General features: G+C 38.1%; 1 protein-coding gene across 7 annotated transcripts in view; it reads left to right on the top strand.

Moving 5' to 3' along the window:
• Sgce (sarcoglycan epsilon) overlaps positions 1 to 15,702 on the top strand; it is a 72,771-nt gene that overhangs the window by 18,358 nt on the left and 38,711 nt on the right. For all 7 annotated transcript variants that reach the window (XM_021164423.1, XM_021164425.1, XM_021164421.1 and 4 more), the window contains 2 exons: positions 9,420 to 9,542; positions 10,827 to 10,984. In XM_021164423.1, the coding sequence (XP_021020082.1) occupies positions 9,420 to 9,542; positions 10,827 to 10,984 (281 nt within the window). The remainder of the gene's footprint in view (positions 1 to 9,419; positions 9,543 to 10,826; positions 10,985 to 15,702) is intronic.

The following is a 15,702-nucleotide window of genomic DNA, read 5'->3' as shown; positions in this document are numbered from 1 at the left end:
CTTTCTTTCTTTCTTTCTTTCTTTCTTTCTTTCTTTCTTTCTTTCTTTCTTTCTTTCTTTCTTTCTTTCTTTTCTGAGACAGGGTTCTCTGTATAGCCCTGGCTGTCCTGGAACTTACTCTGTAGACCAGGCTGGCCTCGAACTCAGAAATTCGCCTGCCTCTGCCTCCCAGGTCACTAACATTTTTATACGTGGTACCAAATTATTCAGCAGCTGGAGTCTTCATCTTCCACATCTGTTTTATGGTAGGGCAAGATTTCCTAGTATCACATCTGTCTTTGAAGCACACATCTGTGTACCTAGGCATTTCATTGCTCATATCTATGTAAAGATAATAGTTTTATAATAGTAACTTCCCATGAAAAGATGCCAGGCATGTGTTTTACAGAGCACCAGAGTACTCATTCTAGGGCCGCTCCTCATGCTTCCTCCTCCCACACCCTCCTTAGCTATTTCTAGTGGAGTCTCCCACAGGACCTTCAAAAGACTCAGTCTGGTAATCCTTGTGGTTTTGTTGGTTTGTTTGACACAGCCACTCTTCCTGTTTCTTTCTAGTTATGGGTCTGATGTATGTATACTTTGTTGTTCTGCTCAGCTCTGAACTCTCTATCCCTTCCAAAGGAACGGAGCCATCTCTGGCTCCTCATGCACCCATGGGATTCCCAAAGATTCTCCCTCTAGGCTTCCCAGCATTTGTGCACCAGATTATACTCATCCTTTACTGCTTCATGCTGCCTCTTGTTTTAAACTATGGTCCTCAGCGGTTCTGCCTTTCCTAGCATTCCCCCCTGGTCCCTGTTTGATTTACCAAAAGGATATTGCCTAACTAGCTCATAGATCTAGCTGAGTTACTAAGCTGGAGCTGTTTGTAATCAAGTGCAGCACAGACAGACAGACAGACAGACAGACAGACAGACTGACTGACTCCACCAGGATCTCCAAATGGTAACCATCACATTTTGTTTTGAATGCCATGCTTCTGATCGGACCTAATGTTCTGTGTATAACTTGACAGACACTATCTCCTGAACTAGAAGTAAAAAACCCCTCTCAAATCTGTCAAACCAGTTTGGGAAGTAATGCTCTTATTTCCACGTGTTTCCAAATTTTCTTTTTTCCTGGATTCCTCAGCACATTTAAGGCTTAGCATTTTCCTGAGGGAGTGGAGTGACTTGTAGAAAAAGGTTTCAGTTTCATTAACCATATGAAGATAACGAATCATCACTTTATAACTTACAACGAGTACTCGTAGCCTCTGTAGCGACGATGTTTAAAGTGCTAGACTTCGCACTCACTGCTTGCCAGAGGATTTGCTCTATGCCACCATATTTCACATTATTCTCTGATATATATTAAGTGATTATAAAAGTAATAAAAAGCACTCCAAATACGGATTCTCTCCTTGTATCTTGGGATGAGAGTAGAGAAATAGTAGCTATAATGTGTATCCTTAGGGTAATTTATTTGAAAAGAAGTATATTTTCATATTTATATACTTAAAAGTAACTTTTCTTGTTATCTTATCATGTGTTAATTATAGAAAATACATTTCCTTTACTTGACACTTCTGAATATTCATAGAATGAAGTTTGATTATATTCGTGTATTCACTCCCTCTTGTTATCCCTTTTTCACATGCCCCTTCCCCCCTCCACTTAGAAAAACCACATTCTAAAATTTGTCAACCTTAGGTTTACTGATTGACACTATAGATTTTTTCCTAAGAAATTAAGAAAAAAAAAAGTCAAAATGAGTGTGCTTAGATTCCCTAATCTTCAACTTAAAGGCTATAGTTTAACTGAATATTCATGGGACTAAAATAATATGTACATTAGATAGCTAGCTTCCATCTTAAAGGCAGGTACATTATTGATCATCAGATGAGAGCTGGGAATGGAAGGGTGGTGCAGTGGTTAGGAGCACTTGCTGCTTTTGCGGAGGGCCCTGGTCTGGTTCCCAGCAACCCCAGTGAGTGGCTCACAAGCCGCTGTAATTCCAGTTCCAGAGCACATATGCACACTAAGGTATTCACATACATACAAGATACAAATAAACCGGAGAGGGGTGCATGTAGGGGAGACTTGAAGATAGAGGATGATTCTTGTTGATCTCTTTGCTTCCATGAATGTAGAGGACCAGGAAGTGCCCTTAGGCTGGTAAAGTCAGGAGAGAAAAATCTCGAAATTTTAAGCCTCTAAAGGACAGTGTACAAGAGAGGCAAGGCTTTCCTCCTAAGTCCTGGCTATGAGGCTGCGGTGCCTCCTCTTCTTAGCACTAAGGAGACTTCTTCCTCCTTGAATTTGTGAGTTTATGCTTATAACCTTGTCTTTTCTAGTTCTGTAGAAAGATAACCCTCTGAAATCAGAAGCTTAGCTTATCTGATCAAGTTCTGATTTTTTTTTATAAACCAATAGGAAATTATTAAGCAAGTTAAGCAGTCACACGACTGCTTACTGCAATCTTACTGTAGCAGAGTGATTAACTACCAAATGCGTTAACTTGTGTTTTGTATTGTCAAATTGATAAGGTCCGTGGATACTCTGTTAGTCCTATGCTCGGGAAACCATCATCTGGTTCCTCTGGGGTTAATTTTGTCATCTATACAGTAAAGTGGAAGCTTAACTTCTCCAGGAAAGCAAGTGCACGGCCGTCCTGGCTGCAGTGGGAAGCTAAGGGCGTATCTTGGCCAGAACCAGTACTTTGATCTGTCCTTTAATAAAGATATTTGCATGCCTAGCATGACATCTAAAACCCCTTTCAACTTTTTGGCGTTCTGAGTCCTGTGTTTTATTGATCACCCATTAACAATAGTTTGCACCCCTTTCCTATCAACATTTAAGACACATAGGCACACAAACATACAAAGGGGAAAACATATTTGATTAGATAATAACCAAGATAATTCCAATTTGGAAAAATTAATAAGTGACTTAGGAGGGAAATTTTTCATGAAGAAATTCTGCTGCCTTTTTGTAGAAAAAGATCCCAGCTTTGATTTCTGCCTTGCATGAACAGAAGTGCTTGTATTCTTAGCAAGGAGGTGATTTTAGTGCTGTCCTTAGGATGAATCCTGCACTTTAGGCATGGGCTATCTGTGACTGTAAGAAAAACAATAGCTGCCTACCTCCAAATGAATGACTGGCCAGCCTTTGATGCCCCAAAGTGAAGGGCTGACAGCAGCGACACACTTTCAATTGAAAGCCAACATTTATTAGGTTGGATCGATCAAATCTCACATAAATGTGAATGAGAGGAGAAAAAAAGAAAAAAAAATCTGAAAACAGGTTGTGTACCTGGTTGGGTATTAAGATTTCTTATACACTAATTGTCTGGTTTAATAATTTCATTTCTATTTGAATGTTGTAATAACTTGTTAAAAATGAATTAGGAATCCATAAATTTATTAAGCTCTGGAAATCCCAAGGTGAGTTATCTTGATTCAGAGAGCCAAAGAGATTCATCTCTCAGTCTGTTCTAATACATTGGGTATCGTGCTATGCACATAGGGACTCCGAGTTTCAGAAAGATGGTTAAGCCTGTTAAAGTTGTAATATGAAGGAAAAAAGAAAAGAGGAAATCTCACCCACCTCACCCCCATTAGCACTTAAAGTGCTTGATTTTCAGAATATTTATACCTATTTGCTTAGGTCAAATTTTGTGTTTTAAGGTTGTTTTAAGACAGGTGGCAGATCAGCACTCTCTTTATAGGTTGAGCATCTTTGAAAAATCCTACTCATAATCTTTATTTAATTCCTCCCAGGTAGTACTTTCCAGTAAGATAATGCTGTGCACAGCTGTAAATATCTATCTAGTTATCTAGTCATACCATAGTCTTGTTTAAATAATTTGTCTCCAAGTACCTTTGTGATATTCCCCAATGAATGAGTAACTTCACATCTTAAAATTGGACATTGATAAAATTGAGATGCTTTTAAAAACAAACGTTTAGGTTGTCATAGAAAGGTATTCATTATAGTATCTTGGTATTTTTAAAACTGGTTAGGTTACTACTGCTAAGAGTAATACTTTATCCACAAATCTGTGTTTAAATTATGCAGTCTGTTTCCCACATAGCAAACATGAAGTTATTTCACATAACACCGTATGTTCATTTTGATTCAAAAATTCATGTATACATAGCATCTGGATTGAATTAAGATTTTCAAATGTGCACTTATTTATTTCTGACTCTGTTATGTTGCACGGAGTTTATACTGCTTTTGCCTCAAGTAATGACCCTATCCTGGGGATATTAAGCGTCTATTCACGGGTGTGCGGCTTCAACTGGAAACCAGGAAACGCACCACAAAGGGGTCCTTGGGCAGCTAATGCTTCAAATGCTGTCTTCTGCTTTTTTCACATCTGGCAGAGCACGGTACACACGGAAACAGCACGTTATCTCCTCTTAATTTATCACACAGTCCTACCTTATTTGCTAGTCTGGCTTTTAAACCTGCAGCAGGTTAATAATTGCAAGCGTAAAAGGCGAGAGAAGCCACTATAGAAAACATACTGATAGCAGTGAGAAATGACAGCTGACAACTTGTCTACTGGGGGGAGAAAACAAAAAAATCTATAAAACACACAACCTTAAAATGCATTAGCCTACTGGGACCCACTCATGTGATTTGTAAATGACAGGCAGCCAAACAGTCCATACGGCCCCCTGTATAATAGAGCCACGTGTGGTAACTGGTGTGCGAAATGATGGTCTTAGAGCATCACGAAAGAGGACCAACTGCTGCTACGTCAGGAACATTAGGCTTCTCCATGCTCCACTCTCTGGGTTTTTGGTAAACTGAGGTTTTACCCAATCCTCCTAAACCTCAAAAAGCAGAAAAAGACCACATAAGTGGATCTTTTAAAGTCATCAGTTTGTTGGTGAAGAACCTATAAAAGACACATGCACATAATTGCTACCTTGCAAGGGCTAGTTGGACACGCTTATTGACAATAATTCATGACATTCTTTCCAAAGATTGCAAAAGGAGACAGGTTTAAGATTAAACGTAGCTGGAACTTTCCGGCCTGACACTCAGTGTCTGTTTTATCTTTATGGCTGTGTCCTTGTTCTTAATGACGCAGAAAAAGGTCCAAGAAGTGTTCTCTGGCCCCTTTGTAAAGATGGGGTGGCATGTGTGTCTGTTTACATTTCAGCGACAATCTACACAGCAATCGAGAAGCTCTGTCAGAGGTTCTTCAGCAACGCAGAGCTTTCCAAATGTCAGTGTTTGTGAAGTATCGGTGTTTGCTTCTGTTTTCAATGTAAATGTGTGTAAAGTGCACACCGATGCAGAAGCTTATCTCTCCCTTCACGCAGAGAAAACATTTCTAACAGATTCTTAGCAGAGGAAGACAGGCACAATTTAGGGAGTGTGAAGTCCCACTTTATTGCCATTGCTGTCAAGATCTATTATTTGATTCTCTGCTCACTACTGTCACATAATATAGAGTTGTTGAAATACCCTGACCTTTCTATATACCCTGTGACTACAACATGCAATGAATAGTTCTGTGAATAAGATTATGGCCATATGGCACAGAGAAACATAGGTGCTTAGGGAGGGGAAACATTAAAATCATTGTTTTCCAATACTATTTTCCTTTTGGCTCTTCTTGATTCAGACACTAGATTTCCATGTTTGCTCGCTTCTTTTTACAAATAAATTCTATTGTTTATGGTAGTGCATTTTCAGAAGTCTTAATCTGTACCACCATATCCACCTTTCCTATTCGAAGGTGATGGTTTTGATGTGCGATGTTTCGAACTCTTGCTTTAATTGTTTTGCCCACTTATGTTGCTAGATTGGAAGGGATTTAGCTACACATTGGCTCCAAGTTTCATTTGTATCCAGCGGCGTGTTTGCCGAGGTAATGGATTTGTAGCTGTATAAGATCATAGAACGATGCAAGACAGGGAGAGGCCAGCCCCTGTGACCTCGGCTGGATTAGCACAGTGCTGTACACATGTGCGTTGTAAAGAACTCAGGCCTTAGGGCTGTGGCTTCTCAGGGTGTTTACATGTCATTTTCTAGGCTCGTTATTAAGAAAAATCGTGTGTATCAAGTTTACAGTTTGTGGGTCCCACCTAGGCACCTGTGAATGCAGCGTGTGTCAGCTTCAGGTAGCAGTCTCCGTGGGTAGTTTGTGCAGGCCTTATGAGTATTATTGTCATAGCTCATGTTTAGAAGAACAGCAACCCAGGGCTTCAAATTCTCTATGCCATTTTGCTTCTGAAAAGAAGCACAGGTGTAAATACTGCCCAAATAGCCCTTCTTGAGGAGCTATTTGTTTTGCAAATAACAAAGGGACAGGAAACGGGCTCTTCTCTAAAATGTTGTGTGGGTGCCCATAATTTAAACCTACCATACCAAAAGGAAGTATTATTTTCACAAACAAAACATAGTGGCTTAGTCATTTTCCATTTCTGGATGATGAGTGTGTCATACATCTGTATCATGTTTTTCTCAAGTGAATGGCATATATACTTAAAGTGAAACAGGCTTTACTGTGGAGTTGCCAAGGTAACTGACCAGCAAGGATGCAGTTCGGCAGATTGCAGAACGGCAATTGAGTACACATGAATAAAAACAATGTGCATGCCATCTTAAAGCCCGAGAGGGCGATGGTGGATTGTGGATTAACTCTGTACATTGAAGAAATGGTTTTTGTTTGTTTGTTTTGTTCTGTGAGAATCTGAGGTGCTCTATACTAGTCACGGTGCGGTGGTATGGAATGATAGGTGCCCTTTAATGGGTTCATGTTAGGCTTTATGAGGGCTATGTAGAAAATAGAATTATTTCACAGTATTATTTAGTGTGAGAAACATTTCTTTTTGCTTCGCAAGCTGACATATATCACTTTGCCATAGCAAACACTAAAAGAGGCTATTACTTTATGATGGAAATAGAGGAGAGTAATCTACAGAATACTATACCTTAAATTAAGTGTCATATATATTTAGCTCCCTCACATGAGACCCGTGTCTGTCTCTGCACCGTCTTTGTGCTACAGTGTATTCATTCATTCTGCAGGCGTCAATAAACCTATTTAAATATGTTCAACACTCCTCAAGGTATTAAAAAAATGACAAGAAAAATGAAGCTTACTGTTGCACCACACAGGGTTTTTTTTTTTTTGTCTCTAGGGAGATTAATAAACCTGATAAGTTCAGAAGAGATTCATTTACATTATTCTAAGTATGCCAGTGCTTTGGATAAAGCTGCGATCTGAAATTTTAACATTTTTAATATAGAAAAAAATAACTTCTCAGCAGGAGTTTGAAACTCTCCACGATTTGATTCTTTCCTTCCCAGCTGTTTTCTTCTGACATGAGCCCGGGGATTGTGCACCACTGGCTTACTGTATTCCTTTAAAGGGTCCCCACATTACCCCAGTATGTTTTCATTGCTGAATGACCGAATCCCTAGTGCCTGTCTCTGGGTTGTAAGCACCTACTATTAAGAAAAACATTAAATCTATTAATTTTTTCCAGATCTTTCTAAAGTCAGCCCATCCTTCAAGTGGGCTGACTTTAGTCGTTCTTGTCACCAGAACGACTAAAGCTCTGGGGTAATACCTAGTTCAGAAGATGTTGGTCTCTTAAACTGGATGGTAATCTTGTAGGAAGCAGGGATCTGGTCTCTTTAAAGGGTTCTCACATTTCTGAAACCAGCTGATATTTTAGACACATTGTGATATTGAACTGGGGCAAAAAAAAAATCATATTACCATCCTTTTTTCATCTTGATGGTTTTTCTTCAATTCGGTGATCATTATTTGCAATGTGATCCTCACTGCCCAACATGAACAAATCGTCCTCGAGTAGAACCTGGCAATAAGAAACAGCAAGGGAAGCCTTTACACAGTTCAGTGCCAAACACATCAGTCTCTCTCTGCAAACCTTGTTAAACTATCTTGCAGCTTCGATTGATTGATTGATTGATTGATTGATTTGGTTGCATGGCATTTTTGTTATCGTTACTTTGTCTTGAGACAGGATCTTGCTCTGTAATCCAGGCTACACTGAACTTGTTCTGTAAGCCAGGCTTGTCTTAAACTCAAAGCTATCTTCCTACCAGTCTCCTCCTGAGTGATAGAATTGCAGGCGTGAGCCACCACATCTGCCTGGCTATTCCACAGGCTGTGAAATTGTGTTTTTAGTCGTCAAGTTATGAATACATAAAACTGCAAGCCAAATGTTTTAGCTCATTTTCTTTGGTGTGTGTGTGTTGGGGGGGGGGTGCAGTTATCCACAGAACACAGGGACAAGTTTTCTCATGGGGAGAAACATTTTGTGGGAGTTTTTTTGTTTGTTTGTTTGGTTGGTTGTTTTGGTTATTTATTTACTTATTTACTTAATACTAAAAACTTTACTATAAGTGAAGTGATTTGGCTACCTGGGGCTCTCAGCGAGGTTTTGAGCTTGGTGTGCGTAGTCTTAGGGTTCCTGGGGTTAATTACCACATTTACAAATCCATCAGTGACTAAAGGAAAGAAGTGGGCTGATAAGGTTTATCGGTCTAAAAATTACATCGACTGGCCAATCCTGAAGGTGGAATCCCAGAAGACATTGCAGAGGTGGCAAAGGGTTATGACAGTAATGTGTTGGTGGAAATGATGATATCAGAGGAAAAACAAGAGGTAGAAACTAATCAAACCAATTTGGCTATTTCTGGGCACTCACGTCTTACGTCCGAAGTCACAGGGAATCATAAATGGGTCCCATTTCACCTAAAGAAGTGATTCACGCAACGCAGAACTGTATTGCGTAGATGTCGCTGCTCACTTAGGGGGTAGAAGAGTGGGATAGATTACACCATTTTAAATTATTGGATGCCAAAATTGGGAGACAGGAAATAAAGTTAAAGTTTCTAGGAAAGGTTTTGCTAACGCACGGAGAAAGTAGCACATCTCCCTAAGTATAACGTGAGTTACTGCATATTTCCGGATGAGAGCTGTATCGGCCGACTCGCTTCTGTTTGGAAAGCTGTAGTACTTATTATTTTTAAAGTACTCTATGTATTTGCTTTTTAAAAAAGGGAAAAGAGAAAGCTGCAGTATTATGAAATTTGTCAGTTCTTATTCAATGTATATTGTTGGTGATAGTTTTGAACAAAAAAATACATCATCAAAGTGATATTTATGTCTTCATGCTTAATGGCAATTAAAAATACTAAATGTAATATATGTCATTTTATTTGTGTAGTATCTTAACAGTTTCTAAAACAACAAGTCGGTGAGTTTTCTCATGCTTTGTCCTAAAACTGTGTCCATTTCCAGCAAATACGCACTAACGGTTCTCTGGTGTGTTAGTTTGGTTTTCTCGGCAATTTCTGCACGGCGAGATGCATCTCTGTAGTCTGTTCTCAGGACAGTTCTCATTATCATCTGTGTCTTCTCTTCCCCCTTGCTTTCAGTGTACACTCTTTTCTCCAAGGTGCACTCTGACCGGAACGTGTACCCATCTGCAGGTGTCCTCTTTGTTCATGTGTTGGAGAGAGAGTATTTTAAGGGTGAATTTCCACCTTATCCAAAGCCTGGTAGGTTCTCTGCCGGAATGGAGGAGGGTTCAATATCTCTTTTTGTGCGATGTGCAGACCTGGATGATAGGAAATCAAATATGATTAACACTGTTTCAAATGATGTGGATACATGAAAAATTGGTTGTGGAAATCTTTCTCATTTTAAGATTAGAAATTTACGTATGAAAGATTTTTTTTTTTTTGCATTTTAGAATGCATATTTTTTTAGAGTTTAGTGTTGACTGTTAACATTGCTGCCTGGCAAATGATGTAGCTCCTAGTCACACAAAAATATTATAGCTTCACCCAATTCTATACTATTTCCTAAATAGCACACTGATTTATTTTTCTAGAAAAGTATACATTTGTTGTGTAAGAGAATGAAGTAAGGGATTAATTAACGGTGTTTTTAAAAGCTTTTATTATATGAAACAATTTGGTAAAACTTCATAATATAATGATTAATTTTTATTCAAAGTAATAGCAGTTTTTAAGACATATTTAATTCACTATTGATTTAAATGTGTTAATTTTGAATCATCACCGCATTGTCACATCAGTGAAGATATAGAAAGAATAGTAAGGGAAAACAGTAAGCTATAATTCTGAAGTAAAAAAATGACTTCTGAAAATTAAATCTTGGAAGAATAGGTGTTTGATATTAGAATTCATATAAATTTTTTTTGGTTACATGAGGAATAACAGCTTATCTGACAACATTAATAAAATGAAGGGAGACCTGTTTTTAATAGTAAAAAGGGTCTTTTTATCAATTAATTTAAAATTATTTTTAAAGAGATTTACAATTTTTATAAAACTATATGGCTAAGCTTTTTGAACAGCAATTGTTATGTGTAATAAAGGTATGTGCTTATGACAAATGATTATACATTTATAATTATTTGACCACTCCTTAATATTCGAGTGATGTTCTTTGGAGCTCTATGGAGGGGATGCCTCTCGTTGGCGGGTGAGTGAGCTTTGGGAAAGATTTGCAAATGATAGTTGTTGTCTCACTGGTGAAACGATCCTGATGTGTTCTTCCCAAGAAACTCATTTGAATCTACAATATTTATTAGATCTCTAGACAATTTCAGCAACCAAAAGGATTTCTTTTTCATTGTGTGGATTCCTAAGTCAAATTTTCAGATGATTTTGTTTGAGTTTGTGTATTTAGTTTGTTACAAATATGGAAAAGGGAAACCCCCTTTTCCCCCCCAGTAGACTGTTTTGATTGAAACCACCAAAGCAACATGTATGGAAATAACTGTTTTATGTCTTAATTCTGTGTTTCTTATCTAGGGGAGGTTAGTAATGATCCCATAACATTTAACACAAATTTAATGGGCTACCCAGATAGACCTGGATGGCTTCGATATATCCAAAGGACCCCATACAGTGATGGAGTCTTGTATGGGTCTCCAACAGCTGAAAATGTGGGGAAACCAACTATTATTGAGGTAAGTTATTTTGAACAAGTGACACTATGGTTTTGTAGCATTTGTTTTAAATGTTGACATTAGAGTTACATAGCAGTGATTTTTAAGGTTATTTTTAAATATAGAAATGTACTTATTAATGTTTAGACATGATATTCCTTTCTGTAAAGTTTGCTACTTCAACTTTTATATTAATAATGATAAGCTAAATTAGTGAAAAATTGAATGACACTTAAAAGAAATAGGTTAATATAAATTGTATTTAATAAAATTTATTTGTTCTCTATATAAAAAATTATTCCAGTTCTTTATGTCTGTGTGCATGGGTGTGGGTGCACATGTTCATGGTGCATTTGTGGCAGCCAGAGGTCAACTTTCAGGAGTCTGTCTTTCCACTGCATATGTCCCGAGGATCGTGTCTTCAGACTTGGCAGTAAGTGCAATTTACTCACTGAGCCAAATTGCCAAGTCAGCTCTACATTTTTTTTTTTAAATTCAAAGTTCATGCTTATTGAAATAAAGTCACTCACTAGAAATCTTAATTACTGAACATTGTGGAAGGAGATAAAGGTACGAAAGATGAAAGACAAGTGCAGTCAGCCATGTTTGAGGGTCTTGTCCCTGAAGATCTGAGAAAGGCATGCTTTCCCAATGCTGTAGTAACTGCTGGAATCAGAAGCTGCTGAGGAGACCAGTTCACACAATCAGGGAAGCCTACCTGGGGGAGGAAGCAGCCCTTCCCGATTTTGGAAATATGGTTTGAGGCTCTAGCTTAGTGGGAAAGAAGATGACGAGCACATGCAAATTCATCCCCAGCACTGAAAACCAAAACACAGCAATCACTCAGACAGAAAACTAACATGCACAGACGTACATACATACACACATACACTAACATACATATAGACACAACGCACACACATAGACGCACACACATACATCCAATATGCACACCAACTCACCCCATATACACACACACAGACACCACACACACAACACATACATGATCACACACATACATATAGACACCACACACACACACAAAAACACACACAGACACATACACAGACACACCCAACATACACACTGACTCACCCCATATACATACACACAGACACCACACACATACATGAACACACACATACATATAGACACACACACATACTATACACACACACAGATACATACACACATATATACACACATACACATCTGCCCACACACAGATAGACCCCATATATACACATACACACACAGACACCACACACACACAACACATACACAAATTCACACATACAGACAGACACAAAAACACATAACACACACACACACACACACATACACAAAGATATACACCGAATACATGCACACCAAATACACACCCGTATACACACATACCACACACACATTACACATACCACACATACATAGACACATACATAGAGATACACAGAGATACATACATACACACATACACACACACATTCAAACACATCAGGGTGTTGGGGAAAAGATATGCTCTCAAAAAGTTAAACATGTGGCTAGAAGTTAGGGTGTCTTCCAGCTGACAAATGAAAAGCATTATCAGAGCTGCTAGGTAAATCCCCAAGAGCCTGGAAGCAGGAATGGTTGAGTTAGCTTGTAGTCTAAAGCCATTGTGATGTTCGAATACACCAGTGTTTTCTAGTATCAAAACCATGACGGTAGCAAATAAGTGGTAATTTAAATTAAATTAATACTTTTTAAAAAAAGTTATACTTAAAAGATAACAGTGTCTCACTGTTGATCTGGGAGAGGGAAATGGAGCTCATTTCCTCTGCTAGAGCAGAGTTCTCTTAACTGCTGAGTCATTCCTCTAGGCCCTCCGCTGAGCGCTTTAAAACCAGGAATTGAAGAGACCTCCCTTAACCTGACAGGCTTTCCCCCAAAGAATAGCAAACATCATTTTCAGTGGGGAACATTAGAGAGATGTCACTTAAATTCAGGAATAAAACAAGAATGGCAACCTCTATGTTTTATTATAGGATATACTGAAAGTCATAGCTGGTGAAGGGAAGTACGTGGAACCGAATTCCTTATGATCTGAAAGAATGAAATTGAGCAGTCAGTAGTAGAAAGCCTATGGACTATTAAAATATTATGAAAGGCTAGCAATCAACTGTAGGATAAATACAAATGTGGTTATATTTCTGTACATGGATAAAAAGTACTGAAAAAATAGATGTTTCAGAGGAGCATGTATTTTCAAAAGAGACAAAAATTATAAGGTACCAGGAATAAATATAACACCGAGTATGTAAATTTGCATAAATAGATGGTAATTTCAATAATAAGAAGATAGTATCATGGCATAATTTCCCCCTAATCTATGGATTCTGTGCAATGTCGATAAGTTTCCAATAGATTTTTAAAAATAGAACGTGACTGTTTCTAACATGTATGGGGAAGGTTATAAGCTAGACATAGCTAAGCCTTAATGAAGAGGAACAAAGGAGAAGTCTCTTCTCACGTGGGCGTCAGATGTCCATAAACCCATGCTCACTATCATAGAACGTCAGTGGTGTAGGAATGGACCAACGGGCTGAAGAATTGAAAGCAGGGCCAGAAACAAAGACCATACAACGAGTAATGATAGATAATTGAAGAGTTAGTGCCAGGGGTCATTGGGAAAGGAATGTCTATTTCTTAACTAATGCTCAGAAAAATTGTTAGCTATTTGAACATGATCCTTCATACTAGCCGTAGGTCCTTCATACCAAACTCCAAGCACAAATCTAGGTAGGTGAGGGATGAAATGTGAAAAACAAAATGTTGAGCTATTATATAAAAATATGGAAGCCTCTCTTGTTGACTTGGGGGTTGAATTGGTTTCTTAAGTATCACCTGAATATTTTTATTGGAGAGAAAAATATCGAATTTTCACTAATTTTCTTGAAGAGACAGACTGTAAAATTGGAGAAAATATTTTTGTTGCATGTGCCTGACAATAAGGTATCTGAAATAGAAAAAGAACTCCTCAGTTCAATAAGAAAAAAGATGTTTTACTGAAAAAAATCCACAAAGACCCATAAATCTAAGTAAGATGTCTGTTCTTACCAGTAATGAGGAGCAGCCTTAATCAGGCCATAATGTGAATTTTACCATCAGTGAAATACACTGTAGGTGAATATGGGGGTTAACATAACCACTGTGGGGACCAACATCAAATATGAGTCCTGAGTGAGTTTTGGCATACCTTGTCACTAAGCAGTCCCACTTCTAAGGAGATACACAAACTAGCAGCTTGCTAAAACTCACCTGAAGACTTGGATGGACACACTCTATATACACTGTTCACAAAGCAGAACACTGGAAGTCCACAAAACAGCAGACTTGAAAGGCTCTCAGCAAGAACCAGGTGAATAGGTTGTGTACTGTGTTTATGTGGTTAATATTGGGAGCAAATATAAACTGAGGCTTTCCCAGCAACATGGCTAGATGCTTTCAACAAAATGGGGAATTGGGAGATAGGGGATGGGCCAGGAGACTCAATGTGGATGGCATGTAGATTATCAGCTTTATAGTGTTTCAAAGCAACCAAACTAAGCAATGTATTTTAAGTCTACATATATATGAAATAAAAGTCAATGAGATTTTAAACACCAATTTCACAATTTCAATGCCTGGAAGCAGCCTAATGTTAAGTCTGGCAAGCAGGCAAGTGTGTCCAGGTGAATTCAATGATCAAGATGCTCTTGTAAGTCACCTCAGACAGGAAGTGTTAGCATCTGTAGCAAATAGTATTCTAAAAAAATACTGAAAGAAATGTAACACTACCTTGTGTAGACTACCAATATATCTACATAGTGTATTAAGCATACTGATTTAATTTATTCTTCTATTAATTTGGCCAAGTTTTATATGTTTTAAGTTATATTTAATTTTAGAAATTTATGAATTAACCCATTCAGTACCTCTATAGCTGAAATATTTAGAGTTTAAACATCTGAAACTGATTAGGCATTAGTTTAGAAACAAGGATAAAAAAGAAAGCCTCCTCCCTCATGTTCTGAAGCCCTTCACATTTTTGCAGTAGGTAAAATTTGATTGAGGTCATTACAGTACTTAAATATCGTACTAGAAGAAAGAAAAGGCACACTACATTCTGATATAGCTGTAAAAATTAAGCATTAGATATACATTCAGATATTAAAATTCTTCCTCGCTTAGCAGTGGTGGTGCATGCCTTTAATCCCAGTACTTGGGAGGCACAGGCAGGTGGATTTCTGAGTTCAAGGCCAGCCTGGTCTACAGTTTCCAGGATAGCCTAGTCTATACAGAGAAACCCTGTCTAGAAAAAAAACAAACAAAGAAATTCTTCCTCTTAATATGAAAATATTTTTCACTTCTCCCAGTATGCCGTGATTAAAAAAAAAGCAAAATAAATAAAACAACAAAAACAAAAACAAAACAAAACACAGAGAAAGACAGACAGACACATACAAAAGCCAACTTACTAGAGTTTACAAAACTTACAATAATGAAATTTGTGACAACTAGGGAAGATTAACCAAAAATATTGTTATTAATTTAAAATACCTATTATTGCTGGGCGGTGGTGGCACACGCCTTTAATTCCAGCACTTGGGAGGCAGAGGCAGAGGCAGAGGCAGAGGCAGGTGGATTTCTGAGTTCGAGGCCAGCCTGGTCTACAAAGTGAGTTCCAGGACAGCCACGGCTACACAGAGAAACCCTGTCTC

This window comes from Mus caroli, chromosome 6 (assembly GCF_900094665.2).
Source record: "Mus caroli chromosome 6, CAROLI_EIJ_v1.1, whole genome shotgun sequence".
NCBI lineage: Eukaryota > Metazoa > Chordata > Mammalia > Rodentia > Muridae > Mus > Mus caroli.
This window is presented reverse-complemented; position numbering and strand designations above follow the sequence as displayed.